At 42.4% G+C, this 14095-nt stretch overlaps 1 protein-coding gene across 1 annotated transcript in view; it reads left to right on the top strand.

Moving 5' to 3' along the window:
* TMC3 (transmembrane channel like 3) overlaps positions 1–5403 on the top strand; it is a 43737-nt gene extending 38334 nt beyond the window's left edge. Inside the window, exons 21-22 of the mRNA XM_059059150.1 lie at positions 896–1145; positions 4584–5403. Of these exons, the coding sequence (XP_058915133.1) occupies positions 896–1145; positions 4584–5403 (1070 nt within the window). The remainder of the gene's footprint in view (positions 1–895; positions 1146–4583) is intronic.
* The last annotated feature ends 8692 nt before the right edge of the window (positions 5404–14095 follow it).

Here is a 14095-nt window from a genome sequence, read left to right on the forward strand (position 1 = left end):
TCATTGGGAGCATTGTGTTTCCTTCCAAGAAAATGCCTGAGTAAGAGTCATGAGGCCTAAGGGTTGTGTTTGCTCTATCCACTTCCTCAGAGAGCAAGCCTACAGATAAAAACTGCTATGGAAAGTGACATGTGCACACTGCTATATTTAAAATAGATAACCAACAAAGACCTACTGTATAGCACAGGGAACTCTGCTCAATGTTCTGTAACAACCTAAATGGGAAAAGATTTTGAAAAAGAATAGATACATGTACATGCGTAACTGAATCACTGTGCTGTACACCTGAAACTAACACAGCACTGTTCATCAACTATATTCCAATATCAAATAAAAAAATTTTTTTAAACTGCTATGGAAAGAGACTGCAGCTCTTGTTATAAAATTCCGCTCTAATTATCAAGTATTATTTGCCAATGAAGCATAATTAAGTTTAGTTCAGGTTGCCTTCAAAAACTAGGAACTTTCTCAGGATAACAATACTGTCATCTAATGTTTTTCAAGCCCAAGACCACACTTTTTGTCAGAATGCTCTGTGAACTGTTTCCAGAAAGTCATAATTATCATCTAAGCTTCATCGTATCCATCGTATAGATAAAGAACCAGAGCCCCAAATCTGGTGAATAGCCCACTTTGCTAATGGGGGCATCAGATGGTGCATGTGTAAAGCCTCGGGGTTCATTTTATCCCTCCTACACTCCCTTCCAGCTCCAACTCTCAGTGAAGAAATGATTTGAATTATGAAATGTTTGTCACCCATAGGGTCAGGAGTATCTGCAAGTGCACACAACTGTTTGTAGACCCACCTGTTGGAAGTCAGGACACTTGCAGCGAAACCAACCTGAGCGTGTCCCCCCCTCAGATTGTCTTCCCCTCACCCTCTCTCTTCCCGCAGCCCGCATCCAAACCCAAGAAGAAAGCACCAAGAGGTTTCCAAGGGACAGCGATTTCGGCAGCCAGCTGTCCTCGGCTCACTCGGCGACACCTCAAAACAATGGCAATGTGGTCAATTTCGACTCATCAAGTAGCAAGAGTAGCAGGGTGGAGACCATCCCCCAGCCTGCGCCCCCGAGTTCCCAGCCAGGACCTGGCAGTCCCAGCTTACCTCTTCCTGGCATCTCCAGATCCGGGCACAACTCTACCAGGTGAGTTAACTGCAGCTTGGCAGGAAATCTGCCTCCTGGGTAATACTTACCAGTGATGACCCAGAGACATAAAGAGCAGGATAAAAAGCCATTAGGGATGCTGAAATGTTAGGGACAGCAACAGATAAGGAAGGATTAGGTGATGAAAAGGAGCAGAAGACCAAAGCATTACTTTCCCATTGAGAAGAACACAGATCTTTCAGAGCAGAGGAGACTGTCCCAGTCATCCAAACCTGATGGAGCGTTTTAGAAGGATAAAAATTAGTTCTTATTTTTGTTGTGCTTATTTCCAAATATAAAATAAAGTTATAGTTCAGTTTTTGTGCATCAAAAACAAAACAAAACAAAACAAAACAAAAAAACCATTAGGGCTTCAAAGGCCCTAACAGGTTCAGAAAGTAAGAGCCATTAAATTCCATTTCTGCCTGAAGGCCACAAGGCCATTTCTGCCTGTTGACAGCTGGTATTGAGAAGAAATGAGGGGACAAAGTTTGTCAAACAGGACAAATTCTTCCTCCTCGGCCTTCTGCCATATAACCTATAAGCAAACCTTCCTGCCAACCTAGGATATTTATTTCTATAGCCTAAGAAAAGAAAATGCCTTCAAAAATTTTTTTTCCATTGGGGACCTGGTTTAATGAATAGAGGGATTAATTTTAATTAGAATATTAGTTGTTTGCTTGTCAATGGCAACACTCTAACTCAAAAGATTCCAAATTAGCATAATCCAAACATGTTTGTATTGTAAAGAATTCTCTAGTATCTAATTCAACAAACTTTTATTGAGAATCAACTCTATCGTACTCTCTGTGATGGATACTACAGATTCATCAGAAACACCTCTGCCTCCAAGAGTTGAAAGTATAGTGAGAGAAGGATGTAGTTAAATATTAGATAATGTGATCAATGCTATGCTTCTGTGATAAACAGTATGTTTTCAGAGGACAGGGGGGATTGAGATAAAGTCTATGTGGAGAATGCATAAGTATTTCATAGGAGAAATTATATTGGACTTGGACCTTAAAAACTAAGTAAGAGCTCACCAAATGGAGAAGAATCAGGAATGTACCATAGTGTTGAGTAATAAACTGGTATTAATGAAAAGCCATTTTTTTAAATTAAGACTTAAAAAAAAACAAACCAATTCTTGTATTTCTGGGATAAACGACACTTGGTCACAGTGTACGATTCTTTTTATTTATTAAGAAAGAAACTAGAATATGTTCCAGAGCATTCTTGGTTGGTTATAGACAGTATTGCCTAAGCCATATACCAGTTTTTTAAAAAGAAGTTTGCAGTTCTTAGTCAATTAATTCCCTCTATTAAAAGGAGACGATGACATGTGTCGTAAAAAAAAAAAAAAGGTTATTCTGTGAGATGATGAGTGTGTTAATTAGCTTGACTGTGGTAATCATTTCACAATGGATACATATATTAAATCAAGTTGTACACATTAAACATATGCAATTTTTATTTGTCAGTTATACTTCAGTAAAGATGGGGAGGAAAAGGTCAATTACTATTCCACTGTCCAGGTACGCTATGACTTATTTAACCAATCTCCATTTAATATTTTTTGGGGGGGATATAGAAAAAATGTTATAAAGAAAACACAAAAAAATTTAAAAATAAGAAAATAAAAACCAAAAAGGTAAAAAGAACGTACCATAGTGGAGAATAAGCATGAACAAAGGTATGATGTTATGAAGAAGTGAGGCATCTTTGGGAAATGACTGCAGCAAAGGGAGTCTGGAGGGAAGCCAGAGATGATGCTGGAAAGAAGTGTAATACAGACAACTAAGGCCTTTGAGTCTCTCTGGAGTTGGGACTTTATCTCTTTTTTTAAAAATTTTATTGAAGTATAGTTGATTTACAAAAGTGTTAGTTTCAAGTGTACAGCACAGTGATTCAGTTATATAAACATGTATATACATATATATTCTTTTGCATATTCTTTTCCATTATAGGTTATTACAAGATACTGAATATATCAATAGTTCCCTGTACTATACAGTAGGATGTTGTTGTTTAAATTTTTTTTTATCTTTTATTTTTTCACTCCAGACTGGCTATATTATTGGCAAGTTCTTTTCTATTTTAGTTCCAGGCTGGCCAAGTTATGGGCAAGATCATTTCTGCATTTGTATGGGCCAATTATTTCAGTTGTGCCTACACATAAGAAAGCAGTAGAACCCTGTGATCTTTTCAGGGAGGGAGGCCATCTAGAAGGATGCACTGACCCTAACTGACATGGAGAATTATATCTGATCTGAATGTAACACAGTGAAAGCAATATAGGTAAAATATAGGAGAGTTGTTTGGCAGGGGTTAGGGGTGAGGTTGTTTTGTTTTTAAAGACAATGACTAAGTGAACAAAGAATTCAAAATCTTGCTGTATTAGGAGTTGTCTTCATGTATCTATTGGGCTTTGGTACAGAGGAGAGATTCCAATCGTCCTGGATAGCTGTCGACTGAAAAAAAATGCACAACCTAAAATCTGAGAATTACGTTTTATTTGGTGGACTTACTGAGGACTACGGCCTGGGACACGGCCTCTCAGATGGCTCTGAAGGACCATTCCAAAGAAGGAGCTAGGAGATACAGCAGTTTTTGCTGAAAAAAACCCACGTGGTTGAACATCAAAGCCTTATCAAAAAGACAGACATTTCAAGTTAATGATTTTAGTGCTTTTCTATCTTCTAGGGAAATATGCAAGAGTCTGAGCTCATTGAAGCTATTCCTTTGATACACATCTTAACTATCTAGGGCCAGTATCTTGTTTTTCTCCATCCCGAATTCCCCGTAGGGTACACCGTCAGGGCAGCCGCAGTGACCGATGGCTTTACATCCTTTGTTTTCTGAAATGACAGGTGACATTCTTTGTCCACATAGGCTATGGGGAAGAAGTGTCCAAGAACCTGGACAGCTGCATGGCAGAGACAGTGACGGGCAGCGTTCCCAGCATGTGCCCCACGGTTCTTAGGCCCACTATGTGCTCCTGGACAAAAGGAGGTCTCCGTGATGAAATACACTAGCACAACACTCTTTGCCCTCCATGGAGATTCACGGTGCACATCATTACGTTAAGGGTTCTGAGAATTCCAGCAGTAAAGAGATCTATTTAGCCCAGTTCCCCGAAGCCTCCTGTGCATGCAATCCACTGGACACCCATTAGGAAATTTTTTTTTTTTTGTCCTCGCTGCACAGCATGTGGGACCTTAGTTCCCCGAGCAGGGATCCAACCCATGCCCCCTGCAGTGGAAGCACAGAGTCCTAACCTCTGGACCACTGGGACATTCCCCAGTGGACACCCATTAACATTGCAGAGCACGTTTCAGTGGAAATGCAGAGAACCGCTGTTCTGGCTCGAAGTGCTGGGACAGCATAGGGGTCTGTGAGCGCCAAGGCTGCAGGTGTTTAACCACATCTGTCTTTCAGGTATCCACATGGCCTGTGTGCAAGCACAGGTGATCTTTACAGGAAGAAATCCTGCACACCTGGAATGTTTACAAAGCACATCGAAGACGTTCACTCGGAGCCTCTTTTCCGAAAAGACCTTCAGCAAATCGACCATGGATCAAGGGTCTCAGCCTTGGTGCCACGGGGTCGTAGGTCCCGTGCCCCCAGATACTATATGGTTAATGAATGTGATCCTCACCAAAATCACCGTTCCACTTTCTGGCCAGAAAGACGTTTCAAGGTAGACATCTTTGGGGACGCTGTGGAGATGTACCCCAGGAACATGCGACAGTGTGTTCCCTGGGCCTCTCCACAGCTCAGTGAAGAAGAGGAGGAGATGCAGAGGAGAAAAATGAGCAGACAGGCTTTCTACCCACGCTCCCTGACAGACCTCCACGGGGCTTCTCATTTTTATGTTGGCAAAAGTTTAGAAAGTCAGGCCCTGACTCCTGAGCTCCAGAGATGGACACATTACAAATCTCGGGATGATGGCGTTGAGGGTCAGCTTGACCGGCCGATGTATGTGCATAAAAAGCCACGCTACCGGAATTTCCAACACCCCCAGAACTCTCTGAAGCCCAGAGTTAAGGCCAAGTTCGAGCCATCCGTCGCAGAATCTGATTCCGTGTCGGCAACATCCAGCAGTGACCAGCAGAACAGCAGCACCGACCAGTGTCTCAAGGTCACCCGCAGCCAGCCCAAGTTTCCGAGGTCTGGGGGCCCGTCTGGCAGGAGGAAGGCCGTATCTAGGCAGGAGCTGACCACAGACCTGAATGACCTAATTTGTTCAAATGTCTAGGGCCTTCTTCTGGCGTCCCATTCATAGAGATCAGAGGCCTACTGGAATGCGTGACAAGTGTACAGTCCCTCGCCTCCTGGGAAGAGAGACAAACACACCCAGTAGGTGAGATCAGTGGGGCATATCCAGGCACGTGGCCTGCTGGCTGCGGCCCTGAGACCCACAGGGCTATGGCTTCCTAATCTGCAGCAACCATACACAAGTGCGGGGATCTGTTTCCAGGGGGGTCTCTTTGGGTCCAGCCACTTTAGGCCATCATTTCCAAAAACCTCAGTCCTTGACCTCCATTCAGGGTGACCCCAAATCATAGGCAAGCCAGACAGCTGATCCAGTTACAGAAGACTCACCCCACGTGTCTGCCCTCGTCCTGAATCTTAGGAGTGGCCTGTTCCTATTGTAATGTTCTCTTTCAGCATACAACACCCAGTCCTCCCTGATAAGCACCCCAAAATGATGTGGCTGCCCTTAATGATTTCACAGTGCTTAATTACTTCAGTTTAGTAATGACCAGAGTAACAGAAATTTACTGAGAGCTTACCATACTGTTTACCCAACTATCTATCTGTATTCCTTAGTCAGGATACTTGGGTTGGAGGTAACAAAATCCCCAGGGTTTACTGGTTGCTTTAACTGGGAGGGTTGAGCATCAAACTGGCTTCAGGCTCAGTTGGATCCGGGTGTCAGACATCTTCAGGATTCTCTCTTTCACCTCTCAACTCTATGTCTGTCTGTTAACCTTGTTTTCTCCTACTGCTGACCGGCTTCCTCCATGCGGTAGGTGGAGGAGGAATGCACAGCCACAGAACATTCCAGGTTGACGGCACCCAGCCGGTGAGCCCCAGGGAAAGAACAGAGCTGTCCCTCCCCACTTGATGTTATCTTCGCCTTTATGGTCAATGCTTCTTTCACTGGCATATGCGGGGGCTTGGCAGCCATGAGTGTTCAGCCTTCCGTGGTTAACCAGACTTGCACCCCTATTCCTATTTCCATGGTAACTTTTCACTTTAAATTGTGTCTTTTAAGTTTTCTGTCTCCTCCAACAGACAGTGAGTGCCTTTCGGAGAGGAATGGTGTTTATTCATTTCTGCAGCCCTGGTACCTGACATATAACAGATATTGTACTTGCTTTCTCTTGCTGCATAACAAACTTAGTGGCTTAAAACAACACTCATTTATCATCTCAGTTTCCATTGCTTAGCTGGGTACTCTGCTCAGCGTCTCAATCAAGGTGTCGGCCAGAGCTGACATCTCATCTGAGCCTAGGGTGTCACCTTCCAAGCTCGTGTGCCTATTGGCAGAATTCATTTCCTTGAGGTTGTAAGACTGAGGCCCTCTGCTCCCAGAGGCTGCCCACATTTCCCTCCCACATGGCCCTCTCCATAACGTGGCTCCTTGCCTCTTCAAGGCCAGCAAGAGAGGGACTCCTGAGCTTTGAATCTCGTTCTCCTGGCAAGATGTAGACTCTGTTTTAAAGGACTCACCTGATTAGGTCAGGCCCACCCAGAATAATCACCTTTTGATTAATTCAGAGTTAATTGGTCAGAGACCTTAATTACATCTTCTAAATAACTTCACCTTTACCATATAACAGAACCTAATCATTGGAGTGAAGTCTTATCAGATTCACAAGTTCAAATATACTCGACAGGAGATTTTATAGGAAATGTAAACCAAGAGCAGGAATCCTGGGGGCCATCTCAGAATGCTGCCTATCCTAGGTGCTTAATAAAAATTTTTTGCATGTGAATGGATGGATGAATAAATAACTGGACTGTACTAATGAGTGAATCATGAATGACATGGTAACGGGATGATCTTCCAAGATGTACTGCTAATTCTAACCTCAAAGAAAAATCCAGTATAAGTAACGCCATTTAAAAGTATTCACAGATGAATACTCCTCCCCAAATTCATAAAACAGTGTGCAGTATTTTCCAGTTGCTTGACAGTGCTTAATTACTTCATGTCATGACCTCCTGACCATGACATATCCAGGAGGTTGTGGCTTGTTCAAGATGAAATGCTCTACATGCCATGGGAACGTCCTTTTGTGATACAGGTGCCCACCAGAGTTCCACGATGAGGGTACGCTCTTCTACATGCTTAGTCTGGGGCTGTAGCCAAGAGCTCCCTGGGACACTGAAACATATTTTGGAAAAGCCTGGCCCTGCCTCCGGGCACCTGCAGGAGTCCTTGTGTCTGTGTGAGAGCAGAGAGGATTCCATTAGGATTAGGGGACCAGCAGGCACTGCAGCATTCCGAAGAAAACACGAGTTTTGCCAGTACTTCTTCAGAGCTGCAGATACGTTCATCACCTTTCAGTGAGCAACATAGCTCACGTGCACTCCAGCACTTAATATTCAGCTACGTCTTTTTTTCTTTTTTGTCTGAATTTTCTTTTATTGAAGTATTACAGAAAAGTATACAGATCATAACGGTATGGGATGGTACTGTTCTTGAAACTTTTCTGTAGGGTTGAAAATATATTTATTTTATTGTTTTTTAAAAATTTTTATTGGAGTATAGCTGCTTTACAATGTTGTGTTAGTTTCTGCTGCACAACAAAGTGATGGGCTCTGTCTTTAATTTAGAGAAATTTAAAAGATGCAGAAGAGGGGCTTCCCTGGTGGCACAGTGGTTGAGAGTCCGCCTGCCGATGCAGGGGACACGGGTTCGAGCCCCGGTCCGGGAGGATCCCACATGCCGCGGAGCGGCTGGGCCCGTGAGCCATGGCTGCTGAGCCTGCACGTCCAGAGCCTGTGCTCCGCAACGGGAGAGGCCACAACGGTGAGAGACCCGCGTACCACAAAAAAAACAAAAAAACAAAAAACTAAAAAGATGCAGAAGAGCACAGAGACTAGAGTGACAAGCACCCATACTCCCACTGTGTCAACAGCTATTGAAATTTTATTTCCATCTAGTCATTTTGTTATTATTATTGGAGAAAATATGACAGATGTCATCAGAAGCTACTCTAATCCCCACACTTAGTTTCATTCCCCTCAGGCTGCCAAGGCACGTGACACACGGCACGGCGTGTGTCCATTCAGCCAACTGTTTATAGCTATATATGTTGTGTGTGTGCATATGTGTAAATATGTATGTATACACATCCATAAACAATATGTAAGTATGTCTTAAGTAAATGCTATTATACTGCACATATTGTACATATTTATGTTTCGGAGGTCTGTAGAAGAAATATGCAGATCAAGCTCACTTGTTATATCTGCTATGTAGTATTTCACCATTTGAATAAACTACACGATATTTATCCATTTCTTACTGATGGACGTTGAAGTCATTTCCACTTCTTTGCAGCTAAAAGTAATGTTGCACTAAACATCTTCTATACAGCTCTATGGCACGTGCTCATGTTGATTTAGAAGTGGATACTGGTACTTTTATTTTTTTCTTCATTTTAAAATTTTAATTGAAATATAGTTGATTTACAATGTTGTGTTAGTTTCAGGTGTACAGCTACGTGATTCAGTTATACACACACACACATACATATATATTCTTTTTTTTTTTTTTTTTTTTTTTTTTTACCCGACTCGCATCAGAAGCTATATATTCTTTTTAAGATTCTTTTCCATTATAGGTTATTACAAGCTATTGAGTGTAGTTCCCTGTGCTATACAGTAGGTCCTTCTTGATTATCTATTTTATATGTAGTAGTGTGTATATTTTAATCCCAAACTCCTAATTTATCCTTCTACCCCCTTCTCTTTATGGTAACCATACGTTTCTTTTCTACATCTGTGAGTCTATTTCTGTTTTGTAAATAAGTTTGTTTGTAAGATTTTTTTTAGATTCCACATATAAGTGATATCATGTGATGTTTTTCTTTCTCTGTCTGCCTCTGTCTACAAATGAACTTATCTACATGACAGAAATCGAGTTACAGATGTAGAAAATAAACTTATGGTTACCAGGGGGTAAGGGGGGAGGGATAAATTAGGAGTTTGGGATTAACAGATACACACTACTATACATAAAAGAGATAAACAACAAGGACCTACTGTATAGCAGAGAGAACTATACTCAATATCTTGTAATAACCTATAATGGAAAATATTCTGAATCACTGTGCTGTACACCTGAAGCTAACACAACATTGTAAATTAACTATACAATTTAAAAAAAAAACAAAACTTCTCAGAAAAAAAGCAGTCTGGTAAATATCTTAGCAACTTGAGGATGATTCTCTCTGTCACTCCTATTTCTGAATTCGTGAATGCCAGGAAACTCAGAAAAAAGTTTTCTATGTGCTTCTAGAAGACTAACTCCCCTAGTCTGAGGTAGTAGTCCTGTTTTCCTGCCACTCTGTATGTCTTTGTGTTTTCCTCCTTTTTAGAGTTTGTAGGTTATTGTGTATGTGTTTTAATTTTTACCCACTTCATGGTAACCACTGCATATCCTTAGAGGAAGTAGGAATCGGTAAAGCATGAGTATACATGTGACCTTCAGAAATAGAAACTGGGCAAGGTGTTTGCCATAGTTCTGCCACTTATTAGCTGTGAGGCCTTGGACACCCCATGTGATCCTCAGTTTCTTAACCTATAAAGTGGGAATAGATGTCTCTACCAGTGCGGGTTACATGGCACAATACAGGTAAAGTGCTTCGGACAGTGGCCTGCCAGTGAATACATAAATACATGTACGCTTACAGACTCGATTCACCTAGCAGCTGCCTGAGCTAACTAAGTAAACACACATACAGTTCTTCATCAGTGACTAGGTAGAAAGCAAATACTCCATTCAGGAGCTTTTAGGATTGGAGCACTTGGACACTTGGGCCCATACCCTTGATGGTCTGGCGGTGGTTTGGGTTAGAAGTCTCTGGGCCCCCTGCCACATATACACCTATTTAAACTTCATCTAGGACTTCAGTGAGGTCTGCTTTGGACAACTGGCTGACTTGGAGGCCCGAGGACCTCATGGGTGGGATCTGATCAATGGAATCTACAGACATCAGTTATTCCTTCGACCCTGTCAGCTCTGAACTGCAGCCTCAAGGAGATTGCGAAATAAAGAGCCCAACGCAGGCTGGGCTGAGCAGCTCTGTGGGCAGCTCCCACCCTCCCCGGCTCTAGCCAGATGCTCACCCTGCCCTGGCCTGGCCTCCAGAGGCAAAACAGACCAGAGGCCTGCCTACAGCTGCTCCAACTTCACCCATCTCCTGCTGCCAGTGTGTACAGGCCTCAGGGTTAAACAGTTTGCTTCTCGGAATATTTCATGTATACCCAGGACTGGCATTTTCTGGCAGCAGAGATTAAAGTCTCTTATAATGCTAGAAAAATTTTAAAACCCATGCTCCATTTTGTAAGTATAAAAATCTCTTAAGCGTTCGATGTCTAACAAAAGTCACTTTCTACAGCAAGACTTACTTTCCCGCAGCTTTGTTTTCATAGTGTTTTATCCCCAAACAAAATTCTAATAGGCTTCAGACTGAGAGGGTCCAGAGCTGCAGCTTTCTAGAAATATTCTACATTGAATTTTTTAATGACACTTTTTATTTTTATTTTTTAATAATTTCTTAAATTAATTAATGTATTTATATTTTTAATTTTTGGCCACATTGGGTCTTCATTGCTGCATGTGGGCTATCTCTAGTTGCAGCAAGCGGGGGCCACTCTTCCTTGAGGTGCATGGGCTTCTCACTGTGGTGGCTTCTCTTGCTGTGAAGCACTGGCCCTAGGTGCATGGGCTTCAGTAGTTGTGGCACACGGGCTCAGCAGCTGTGGCTCGTGGCCTCTAGAGCGCAGGCTCAGTAGTTGCGGTGCACGGGCTTAGTTGCTGTGAAGCATGTGGGATCTTCCTGGACCAGGGCTCAAACCCATGTCCCCTGCATTGGCAGACAGATTCTTAACCACCGTGCCACCAGGGAAGTCCCAATAACTCTTTTTAAATTTAAGAAAACCTACATGTTAGTAATTAATATATTAAGCAGTATATGATGATATAAAATGAAAAAGAGGGACTTCCCTGGTGGCACACTGGATAGGAATCCGCCTGCCAGTGCAAGGGACACGGGTTCGATCTCTGGTCTGGGAAGATCCCACATGCTGCGGAGCAACTAAGCCCCGTGCGCCACCACTACTGAGCCTGCGCCCTAGAGCTCACGAGCCACAACTACTGAAGCCCAAGTGCCTATAGCCCGTGCTCCACAACAGGAGAAGCCACTGCAATGAGAAGCCCGTGCACCGCAATGAAGAGTAGCCCCCTTGCTGCAACTAGAGAAAGCCCGCGCGCAGCAACAAAGACCCAACACAGCCAAAAATAAATTAATTTTTTTAAAAAAAGAAAAAGAAGTGTCCTGTGGCATTACCCCCTCCTGTTAATAGTTTATTCTATACCTTTCTAGAAGTGAATATTCCAAACCTATAGTACATATTTAAACATACATAACATATATGTAAACATAAAAATATAATCATATATAAGCACATCTTTAGTTATTTCTCTTTCTCACTCAAGATATATATACATGATATATGATATGTATCGTACTATGATATTATATATAAATATTTACTTACTGTATGCCAAGCACCATTCTCATTGCTATTCATTTATTAAATCCTTTAACCCACATGTCAACCCTATGAGTTAGTACTACTATTTTTCTCATTTTCCAAATGAGGATGCAAAGGTCTGGAATGCTCAGTTGTTCACCAAGGTCACAGCTAGTAAATGGTGACACTGGGATTTGAACCAGGGCACTCGGACTTGAGCCCTGACTCTTATTCTTATCTACAGTACTGCTGTCCTTCAATTTACATTTTTTAATATATATAGTGGATATTTTCCCTGTTAGTACACATAAAAACATTTTATTTGGTGGGGGTAAGAATTTAAATAATTTTAAGTTATTTTAAAGTTAAGTTAGAAAATACCATTTGTTTCCTTCATAGAGAGTGAATTGCTCTTGATTAAAAGAGTCCACTCATATCCGCTCAAACTTCTAGTTCCCTAGGCTCTACTAAGCATTTCCTGTCTGTTCCAGCCCCACCTTTTTTCATCTGGGCCACACTATATTAATGGCTACATAATAATCTAATAAATGGATATCCTGTAACTTTGTTTAATCTATTGGCAAACACTAGGTTGTTTCCAGTTGCAAGATCAATCTCATACATCTCTGTGCAGGAGTTGCTGGGTCAAAAAACAAGTAAATTAACATTTTAATACATGTTATTTTGCTCCCAGAAGGTTACATAAATTTACACTCTCACCCACAGAGTGTAAAAATAACTGTATAAAGTTGTATAAAAACAACCGTTTCTCTATACACTCATCAACACGGAATTAACCGCTGTCAGATTTGTCAGCTTCTTGTTTGTCCCTTGTTTGTCCTCTGAGGGACAAACCTCTTCAGATCTGTCCCTCAGATAGGTGTAAAAAGTGTCCCCTTGTTTTAAGTTGTAATTCCCTAACTATGAGGGTGGCTCTGCACCTTCTCATATCCTTGTTAGCCATGCTAATTTATTTTTCTGCAAAGTGTCTGTTCATATCTGATATGTTCTTTTTGTCTGTTGGGTTATTTGAAAATGACTTAGTGATTTGTAAGACCACTTGGTACATTAAGAAAACCTCCTTTTAGTTAAAATATGCTCTAATTTTTCCCTCAGACTATGATCTGACTTTTTATGAGATTTTGATGTGCTTAAATTTTAACCATGGTTAACTTATTGGTCCTTTTTTTTTTTTAATGGCTCCAAGGTACATTCACAAGCATTTCTTCACTTGCCTATCACAGTGGCATGGGGAGACATTCACTATGGTCCCATTTCACCTACAAGCAAACAGGCTAAGTGCCTTGCTCCAAGCACACGGCAAAGTGTGGGTGAAACCAGGTCTAGAACTTGGACTCCCTAATTCCCCATCCAGCTTCTTAACCCCTGGCAGCCCATCACATCTTCCAAAAAGGGGTTTCAAGTAGTCATTTTCCTTACACCATTTTTTTTCAAACCTTTAAATGAAATAATAAGCACACACAACAGAAAATGCAAACTGATCTCAGTGTTGACCTTTTCAAATATTTAGTTGGTTATAGCGCTGAAGAGGAGGATAGGATAGGAGGCTGGAGGGATGTGACCGCACCACTCACCCTCCAAGGTAGATGCCACCCAGAAGCACAGAACCCTGCGACCTCTTATCTGGAGCCCAGCTCTCTCCCAGATGCCAGCGTATCCCACTGTCTCCCGGACATCACATAGAGGTCTTTCAGGCACCTCCAACTGAACATGCCCAGAACTGAACGCACCATGTTCCCCCTCCAGCCTGTCTTGTCCCCAGCTCAGGTAAGCCACCCGTGGCTCAAGCCAGAAGGTGGGAGTCACGATGATTCCTGCTCCTCCGGCCTCCACCATCTGTCACAGAGATCTCTACGTTCTACCTTCTAAGCACTTTACGAGGGGTCCTCTTCTCTCCAACCCCACCACCCAGCCCCGGTTCCAGGCCACCCCCATCTCTCCCACTATTGCTGCAGCTTTTTAACGGGCCTCCCAGTCTCTACGCTTATTCCCTCTTGCACCCCTGCGACAGCCGCCCTAGAAAGGTATTTCGGATGGAAATTTCTCCATCGTCCCGCCTGGCTGAAAGCCTCTGTGCATTCAAGACAGAAGTCCACGCTCCTTATACAAGTCTACGACGTTGCCCACGACCTGGCCCGGCCCACTTGGCT

This window comes from Kogia breviceps, chromosome 3 (genome assembly GCF_026419965.1).
Source record: "Kogia breviceps isolate mKogBre1 chromosome 3, mKogBre1 haplotype 1, whole genome shotgun sequence".
Lineage (NCBI taxonomy): Eukaryota > Metazoa > Chordata > Mammalia > Artiodactyla > Physeteridae > Kogia > Kogia breviceps.